General features: G+C 36.1%; 1 protein-coding gene across 1 annotated transcript; it reads left to right on the forward strand.

Annotated features, from left to right (window-relative positions):
* The first annotated feature begins 3,393 nt into the window (after positions 1–3,393).
* Positions 3,394–10,240, forward strand: LOC132293967 (BEL1-like homeodomain protein 7). The gene is given in 6 exon segments (XM_059791659.1): positions 3,394–3,845; positions 5,074–6,079; positions 8,093–8,472; positions 8,562–8,622; positions 9,216–9,849; positions 9,852–10,240. Coding segments are annotated over 5 exon segments (2,040 nt in total). The 5' UTR covers positions 3,394–3,845; positions 5,074–5,143; the 3' UTR covers positions 9,881–10,240.
* Positions 10,241–10,448: the final 208 nt, after the last annotated feature.

Consider the following 10,448-nt stretch of genomic DNA (forward strand, 5'->3'; position numbering starts at 1 on the left):
AAAGATAATGACCCTCGATCTTTTTGACCAATAACAAGTAAATTCATTAATAAAGGATGTACTTTGTGTCCATCACTGCCTCAAATTGAAGAGGAGAAATTTGTTGGAACCTTGGGCAGTGGCATGTAAATAATTCTCGATAAATATTTGTATTTATACATAGAGCATAGCAAGTTTTGGCACAGCGTGAAGTTATTTTATTATGATTTAAAATTTGTGAGTTCAAAATAAATAAAAAATTTATAATAATCCATTCCATCATAGCATGATATGACTCGAGTTTGCATAATTTTGTTTTTAGGTTTTACTCAAAAGGTCTCATATCAATTAGAGTGACACATCTACATATATATGACGTGGGATTGTGCACATGTAACTCCCTTAGGAGAGCCTAACGTTCGGCTGGGTGAGACTCTAATATTATTTGTAACGATCCAGTCCACCATGATATGCTATTATCTGAGTCTGCATAATTTTGTTCTTGAATTTTATTCCAAAAAGTTTCATACCAATTGGAGTGATACACCTACATATATATATATATATATATATATATATATATATATATACACCTACATATATATATATTTATATAGCACTCTCCCTTTTCACACCGGGTAATGTGGGTGTAATGACCCACTCCACCACATGGTATGATATTATCCGCTTTGAACCTGAGCCCGCACGGTTTTGCTCTTGGGCTTCACCCCAAAAGGCCTCATACCAATTGGAGTGACACACCTACATATAAACACTTCACCTTTCCCTCTCCCGGGCGATTTAGGACTTGTGCACCCATAACTCGCCAGTGTGGTAGCATGTCAATATCTCTCGCACCCGCCCACAGGGTCATCACAATCCCACTGTAACGACCCACTCCACCACATGGTATGATATTGTCCGCTTTGGGTTTGAGCCCGCACGGTTTTGCTCTTGGTGTAGCTTCTTTAGAAATTATGCGAAATGGGATTGTACAGCTGTAGCTCCCCTAGGGGCCTAACGTCCCGTTGATCACACTTCCGACTGGGTCAGGCTTTGATACCATTTGTGATGACCTAGTCCACCACATGGTATGATATTGTCCGCTTTGGACCAGAGTTCGCATAGTTTTGCTTTTGGATTTACGTCAAAATACCTCGTATCAACTAGAGTGACACACATACCATACCCTAGTGTGATAGTCTGCCAATGTTACTTGAAACCGTTCACAGCATACTCGCCCACAAGGTCGCCATAGAAATAATCTCTCTACGTAAGAATACTATGTACGATGTAGACTTCCAGAAGGCTAAACGGGCATGCTGACAGATCTTCTGAGCTGATCCCGAAGTGTGCGTTTTTTACCCGACATGAGAGTTTTTTGACTGGAAACGGCCCAACGAACAAGATACACGGCTATGTCATGATGTAACGTGCTTTTCGGCGAAATACCATTATTTAAGGTCTCAAAACGGAATTTTTTCAAGCCGAAAGAACCCTATCTAATATTTCGAAATTTTTTGTTCGTTGTCTAAACGAACTCGTATTGCATTCATATTTTATATTTAGTAGTTTTATTTTATTAGGTTTCTTTCTCTAGTTTTTAATAATTTTTAAAGAAATTTTATTTTTAAACTTATTTTCGAGTATTAGTATCCTTTCGGGATTAATTAGTGTTCTTTGTGTTATAAGGATTCAAGTTGCAATTAGTCTCCTTATGGATTTGAGTTTTCTTTCATTATAAATATGTGTAATACAGATATTAGAATTATTCATTCAATTATCAATAATATATCAGATTTCTCTTAATTATCTCTTCGTTTTATAAATTAAAAACATCTATATTGTAAATTAGAAGTAAACTGTTTTTTGTGAATAAATTTATCGATTCTAAGACCTCGCAACAGCCTGAACTCAGAATTTGTCCCTTCATACACATAATACGAACGCATTAATTGAGTAACCAATGTAGGCAGTACATATTAATCAAAGTGTGGTACTTTGTTGAGGAGGATATAACAGATTAATTAATATCAGCTGTAATTAAATGAAGACTTTATTAATTTTTGACTGATACAAAGAAGAATGAACTGGCCTTTTAAAGAGTTCATTGAATTAACCAATAACTTTTGGGATTCTTCTTATTGCATGCAAAGTATTATTATTGATTTCATAGTAACAGTAGTTGTACCATTTGTTTCATATATTAATACATATTATTGTGGAAGCAACCATTGTTGCTTCAAGAATAGGACTACCCTAACTTATACTTGGAAAAATAATTAAAAAAAATGAAAAGAGAAAATCCTCCTCTAAGAGCTTAATTAATGATAACTTTTTGCATATTCAAAGCCAGCGGGGCTTAATTGGTAGGAGCTTGTGATCTTAATTAAGGAACTAAAGTCTATTATTGCATCATGAATAAATTTGGAGAAGATACAATGCCATGCAAAAAGGGTTAGGTTGTAAAGAAATTTTATTTTATATTATTCTTTTCGGTGACGATGCTGTCGGATCTCTTAGAACACTCGATAATTTATAATCAATTATATATAATTCCGTCTCACATATATTGTGTAATTACCGAGAAAATTTCATGAAAGTGACCAAGGGATTTTGAACACTCGATTGAGAATCTTCACATAATTACACAGAGAGTATAATCACAAAGTAGAATTATGCAACCAACACAAATAGTCATAAAATGATTCTATTGTGTTACTTTTTCAAAGAGTTGTGCCACACTCATGAACCCTAAAAGGGCAAACCCTACATTATAAATGGAATGATGACTTTAACACCAAGGCTAAAGCCATCAAAAACTTCCAAAACAAGTATAAAATCACAATGGAAAATTTAGTCTTATAATAATGAGTTAGGCACGCAAAGTCGGTTTGTATGTCCCATTCTCATGGAATATGCCCATCATAACATAGGAAAATTGGTAATTATTCATCTAGAAGAGAAAAATAGAAACCACAATGCCATAACCCAAAGAGCATGAATAATTGTGGGGTGGATATAAAAATAACACAAACTCAGGGGCAGAAATGCCAATACACCAAAAAGGAGCCCCATGGAAAAAAAATATTGGAACAAGAAGACAAATATTAATATCATATACTTTATTTGGGTAAAAAAATACAATTACGTAGTGATGTGGGCACCTCTCATTATAAAAAATAATAATAAAACAAATAAACAAGAACAACAAATAAAAATAGTAGGTATAAAAATTACTCAAATGTAGGGGCATAAATGTCAATATACTAAAAAAGAGCCCCATTGAAAAAAAGTTGGAACAAGAAGACAAACATATGTCATATATTTATTCGGGTACACAATACAAATACGTAGTCATGTGGGCACCTCTTATTGCAAAAAATTTAATTAATAAATAATAAAATAAAAGTATGGTGGATATTGCTGCAAACCCAGAACTCGCCATCCATGCGGAAGATGAGAGAGAAATTCAGAGGTTAGAGAGAGAGAGAGAGAGAGAGAGAGAGAGAGAGATGGGGAGGTTTAAGGGAGGTTTAGGTCTACCAACTGGTAGTTAGAGATTGAGCTCCTTAACCAAACATCATCAACAGCAGGAACCAAGTCAAGCAACAGCAACACCAACAACAACTAGAAAGAAAGGCAAAGCAAAGCTAGAAAGAGAAAGCATTAAAAGAGAGATAGAAAAAGAAACTTATGATTTCTTTGGAGAAAAAGGGTTTGAGTTTTTCAGATAAAAAAGAGACCTTTAGAGGAGTTTTCATGGAGATATAGAGAGAGAAAGAGAGATGGGTCTGTTTGTGTATGTAAGTCTCACGTGGGTGTTGGAGGAATGATGGATAGAGAATATATGATATGAAAAAAAGGTAAAAGGATGATGATTTATGTACTTTGAACTTTAATACTTGAATATATGTATATATATATATATATAAATAAAAAGTTTATATTTTTTTGGGTTTTTATTATTATATATGTTTGAATTGGTAGATTGTGTGAGAGAGAGATAGGGATTGGAATGAAAAGGAGATGATTTTTGGGTCTTGGGATCGGTGTGTTTCCTTTCAAGAAGGATTGTCTCGGCGGATCGGAGCTCTTCTGTTCCCCACAAGACACACAATTGTTACTGGTTTTCTGGTATTTTATTAGTTATATTATTTATTTATATCTCTTACTTTTTTTTTCACTATCTTCTAATTAGCTACTGAGAAAGAGAAATGTTTCACCTCTCTCTCCTCTCTCTCTAGATGCCTGGTCTAGAGTAAATTATTTGATTGTTTTGTGTGTATTGGTTTTTGAGTTATAGGTATTACTCACTTCTTCTTATCTTTCTTATTTCTCTTATTTTTCCCAATTCTTATTGATGAATATATATATATATATAGATTTTTTTCCCCTTGGGTTCTGAAGATCAAGTTGATTAATTTCTTTTGTAATTATTGGGTTTACTTTTAATTTTATTTTTTCAAGGGTTTTTGGGTAACATAACTATTGCTACTTTCTTTACTTGTTTAATTAATCTTCAAATTTGTTTCTTTTGATGAAGAAACTGAATTATGGAGGATTTTGTTATTCTTTACTGAAAGAGACAATAAAAGGGTTCTTTTTGGTGATTCATATATTGTGATTTCTAATTGTTGCTTGTTGAAAACAAATTCTCTTTTTTTTCAAAAATCTTAAAAACAATCATATTAGGTGCATGTGTTTGCAGAGCAGATAGCTCTGTGCATGTTCAGAGTCTTTTGTTCTTGTGTCCTTCCATGTGCTCTATAATCGACTTCATTATATCTACGAACTTGTTGAGCCACCAGTAATTGCTTCTCTATTCATTTTAATGAAATAACTATTATAAAATTGAAATTGTGTTTTAATGAGTTGTTTCTTGAATTTGTTTTGGATCAAAATCCAATAATTTTACTAATAGACGCCGGGACTTGTAACATATGTTATAATTGATACTTTTAAGATTCCAGCAAGAGTAGGAATCATTTTGAAAAAAATTATAATTTCGATGCCTATGATAATCATTTATCGTAATTTTTGTTAATTCTCTTGAATTAGAAACTGATAATCATTTATGTTGGTCGATTCAAGTTCACGGAGTGATTAGGTAACTCAACTTGCAATCCTGAGAGGGAAAGTTCTGAGATTGACAGAGAAAAGGATGGCTACTTATTTCCCCAGTTCAAGTAACCAAGGAGATGCTGCAACGACCCTTTATATGAGGGAACCTTTGCCAAGTTTCTCAGAAGCACCGGTTCTTTCCGGTAATATGATGATGTACATGAACTACTCATCTTCTTCGGGGTCATACTCTGATTCATTAGCTAGGATTTCTCAGCAGCAGAACAGCTGCATTGATATCCCATCTATGGGGCCTTCGGATCCCACCCCGCCACAGCAAGAAATTTTATCAAATCTTGAAGGGTCACGAATAGTGGAGCATGATCCCAATACATGGAGAGGCAGGAATGAGATGCTATTTATGCACCCAATGGGTGGCAACACTGGCATTCTTCAAGGTGGGCATAACTTGCAGGGTCAGGGATTATCCCTCAGCCTAGGTACCCAAATCCCATCTGGAATGCAAATGCCTTCTATCCAGTATCGGAATCCTAACCTGGGTTTCTCTTCGTTCTTGGGTCCTAATCCTTCAGTGTCAGGTGAGGGCAGTGGCAGGAACGGTTCGTCTAAAGATGATGAGAACTCCCAAAGTAAACAGTCAAGATATGCTGAATATTTGCCACCTGGTTTTCCTGGAGGTAATTCAGATTCAATCAAAGCAGATATGTCCCCATATGGAATGTCAAGTATTGCTAGAACCATTCCCAATTCCAAGTACCTAAAGGTAGCTCAGCAGTTGCTTGATGAAGTTGTTAATGTCCGGAAAGCTCTGAAGCATCAGGATTCTAGAAAGGACCTAATGAAGGGTTCCGGAGAAGTTGATGGGGGTTCAAAGAATGAAACTGCATTGCCTCCTGATACTGGAGGGTCTTCAAATCCTCAAGAGTCAACTAGCAACTCCCCAAGTGAGCTTTCAGCTGCTGAAAAACAGGATTTGCAGAACAAGATGACGAAGCTTCTGTCCATGTTGGACGAGGTAAAAGTGCTAATATTATTTTAAGTTTTCAATTGGCAGTTTTCTCTCTTCTTTTAATTATTATTCAGTTTTTTTATCGTCAGTGATCCTCCTTTTTTCTGCACTTGGCACCAAATTCAATTCTGAATGCATTTATTCTTATGTTATTGAAGTGTATGAGATTAATTCTGTTTGACATTTGCCTGCGAGAAGAAATGGGAGCTTCGTGTAGACTTTTTGAGGCACGTTCTATGCTAATTTAGTTTGATATGAAGTTGCATAGAGTTTGAATCAACTGATTAGCTTTCAAATTTATGATGGTCTTCCCCTCCAGTTTGGAACTACAGTATTATCCCGTCTCGCTAACCAATACTTGGATGCTGCTTATGTGTTGAATCTGTCAAGTATTGCTCTCACCTCCTCCTCTTCCAATTTCCTGAAACCTTCTGCCAAAAAGTCTTTAACATGAATTCTGTCATTCATGACGCTTTCACGAGGTTTTGGAATTGAGAAATGTATCCAATGATGTGAACATTTACTGCATTGATACTCAGCACCAGTTGTTTAGTGCTACCAAACTATTCTTTGTTACTTGGATAACTGTAATCTAGGTGCAGGATGGAAAATCAACAAAAACTACACAATAGCAATTATTTATTGAAAATGCATTTGTGCATGCACATGCACAACGTATGTGTTTGAAACACCTTAATCTGTTAATTTAAAGCATGACTTACCAAGTGTACACCAAGACTTGTAGTGCTAATCTAGGATGATTATTTTCCAAAGTCCTTTGGTGTGAAGATTGAAAGAATTTGTCAGAAACCTGTTATTGGAAGGTTTCTGAATGGTATGAGGTATTGACAAGGATCGACTAGATTGTGTTTCCTTCAAGAGATCCACTAGCAGTTCTTTTTTTCCTTTGTTGGTACTTGGGTGTCATCTTTTTGACTTCTGTCTGACAGGGCAAAATTGAACTGGATATGAAATTGTTTCGCTTTAATAATTTAAGAGATAGCATGATTATGATCAGGTGTTCTCCTGGAGATAGAGGGATATTTACCTTCTGCTCAACAATCAATGCATTCACATTCTGCATAATTGAAAAAATCATTACCAAGAACAAGAAATAATGTTTAGTGTTCATTTCAGTCCATTAAAAGTGCAAACAGGTAGGTGATCTATGTCTTTTGTCTGCCTCTTCACTAGTGGATTAAGGGAACGGATAGAGCTACAAAAATGGTTTTGTTTAGGTAATAGGTAGATGATGATCTATTTTCATATGTTGAGCTCTAGTTCATAAAGTTTGCCTTTAGAAGTTGGTAACTGTGAAGCATAATCCTGAGCTTAAGTTTGTTGCAGCATCGATGAGAAATTCTAATACAAGACTTGGTCTCTTTAAAGAGAGAGTTTCTACTGGAACAATTTAATTTTGCTTCCCACATTCACAGGGGCTCTGCTAATGTCAGAGACCATTTGACTCATGTAACTTGTAGCACATTATCAGAAATATACATATGATTAGTACTGTCTATCATTTTTATATTAGTTTTTCTTTTTCTTTTTCTTGGTTAATTCTTCTCTACTTAACCACTATTGTTATCATGCTAGAGGCCATTTTTGGCAATGACAGGGACCCTTAGTGATGTCAAAACTTACTCGCCTTACGACCATCTTTCTACACACTACACGAGAAAGGCACTAAATGAAAATGGCTGTATAAGATGTTTTCTATGAATTTTGGACCTTCTTCAATTAATTTTGTTGGCATCTTTGTAATTTAAGAAGTTTTAGTCTTCATCTTTTAAATGAGGCATAATTCTCCCTCTGTGAAGAATAGTTTGCATCCCAGACCACCACAATCTAATGTCTACAGATAAAAAGGTTGAGCATTCCTGCTATTGTACAACCTAACTAATGGGTGAGGGTGCCAGGCCTTCTCACTGTCTTTTATGCATCTATTACGTTTTATTCAAATGAAATTGAATTCGACTTCTGTTTTGAGGTATAATGATGATCATTCTATTCTCACAGGTTGATAGAAGGTACAAACAGTATTATCATCAGATGCAGATCGTGGTATCATCATTTGATGTGATAGCAGGTTGTGGTGCAGCAAAACCGTACACAGCACTTGCCCTCCAGACAATTTCCCGCCACTTTCGTTGCTTGCGTGATGCAATAACAGACCAGATTCGGATAACTCGGAGAAGCCTCGGGGAGCAAGATGCTACCGCAAATGGTAGAGGGGTTGGAATAACTCGCCTCCGCTATGTGGACCAGCAGCTCAGGCAACAGAGAGCACTTCAGCAGCTTGGTATGATGCAACAACACGCATGGAGACCACAAAGGGGACTGCCTGAAAACTCTGTTTCAATTCTTCGTGCTTGGCTATTTGAACATTTCCTTCATCCGTAAGTTTCCCTACATTTATCATCGTAATTTTTTCTGTCGCTTGAATCGTTCTTCGTCAATTCATCTAACTGGTAATTTTGTTCTCCAGCTACCCAAAAGATTCTGATAAGATCATGCTGGCAAGGCAGACTGGCTTGACAAGAAGTCAGGTAATGTTTTTTTTGCTACGTGCAAGATAAATCCTGAGGTTCTTGTGCTCATTGAGGCAGATGTAGGATCACCCAGTTGGTTAAGTTTAATGTGTCTTCCCTTTCTCCCCTTTGTTGCATCTATTGAATGTCTCTACATAAACAATAGTGTAATTCACATTTCGGGATTTATTTATCACCAGAGATGATAAATTTGGTATTAGTTACAGAATATAGAGAAAATTTCAGGATGTTAGTAATAGCGCATACAGCTAGACTTCAGTAGAAATTTGGAGAAAGAAATGTTCAAAATGAATTAGCAGAAAGCAATGCCTGTTAGAGATTAATAATAAATAAATAAAGCGACATCTCTTCTTCTTCTTTTCGGTGAAAAAAGTTCAATTCTCATTGTCACAAGAGAGTATGTACGTTGTGCTTCTTTAAACAATATCTGAATTTATGGTGCATCCTTGTTGATTTTTTGGCCTCTTTGAAGGCTTAGGTCCTTTGTGGCCCTTTGTACTTTCTTGGGTTTCGCTCCCCTTTCGAGCACTTTTTTATACAATTTTACTTATCAAAAAAAATATATATATCATATATATTGTCTGGCTCAGGTCTCAAACTGGTTTATAAATGCACGGGTGCGTCTCTGGAAGCCCATGGTTGAAGAGATGTACAAAGAAGAAATTGGTGATGCTGAGATGGACTCTAATTCCTCATCTGAAATTGCACCCAAAGCAACACATAGTGATGTCAAGGCCTCTGAGGATAGAGGGGATGATTTTCAACAAAGTGCATCTTCCACGGCAACCGAGCGTCGTCGGCCTGACCAAAATATTCCTGATACTGAAATGAAAGGACCCAATTCTTCTGCCAATTTGCAAAATGGGACCCGTGGAGAAACTGAAATTGAATATGGAGTGGTGAAATCGAGGGTGGAGGGAAGGCCTGGTGAGGATAACTATAGTCTTTTCCAGGATACAATCGTTCAGTCTAATGTAAATAATGAGAGATTCATGGCAGCTACTTCTGCGTTTCACATGTCGGAGTTGGGAAGGTTCGGGAGTGGAAATGGAGTGTCACTGACACTGGGATTGCAGCACTGTGAGGAAGGCAGTCTACCAATGAATGTTGGTGCTCATAACAGCTTTGTGACCATGAGAGGGGACGATGTTTACAATGTGACTTCTTCTTTCGTGGGGTCTGAGACCGCTGATTTTGATTGCATGGATTCTGGGAACCAGCAACATAGGTTTGGCTCCTCCCATCTGTTACATGATTTTGTAGCATGAAAAATGCTTGTTGGCAATGTATTTTGGTGAATTTTAAGCTCTCCTAAGGGGGCAAAATTTAGTGAGTGTAATAGCTGCGCTTTGAACCATTAGACGCGGGACGTCTCACGTCGTGACATGGTAAAAGATGAAGCTTATTCCCTCTGAATATGAAAATACTTATGTGAAGTACAGTTGTATTATAAGAAAAGATTGGTTGGAAGATTAGCATATTTGTAAAGATAATACATTTTTTTTGTTGAACATGTTGAGAGAATTTGTAAATTACTTTCAACTTTGGTAGTGAAGAAAAGGATTATCTTCTCATTTGAAATAAGATAGTAGGAATTGTTTGATTGTAATAATAATATTCATGTTGGTAGTGATCATCATTGTGAACCTAGTGCTTGTTCCTAGATGCTCAGTGTCAACAATAGCAGTATTATTTGTTTGTTTGAATGTCGCTATATTTTTCGTTCCCATGGGATGCAATTACAATTTCTTATTTTGTTCAAGTTGTTTTCAGTGTTGATTCTAAACCCTCAATCATCATGTCTAGTGTTTATTGATCAAATA

The sequence above is a fragment of the Cornus florida genome, unplaced genomic scaffold, assembly GCF_030987335.1.
Source record: "Cornus florida cultivar Cherokee Brave unplaced genomic scaffold, ASM3098733v1 CherokeeBrave_3.0.0_Hap2_Chr02, whole genome shotgun sequence".
NCBI lineage: Eukaryota > Viridiplantae > Streptophyta > Magnoliopsida > Cornales > Cornaceae > Cornus > Cornus florida.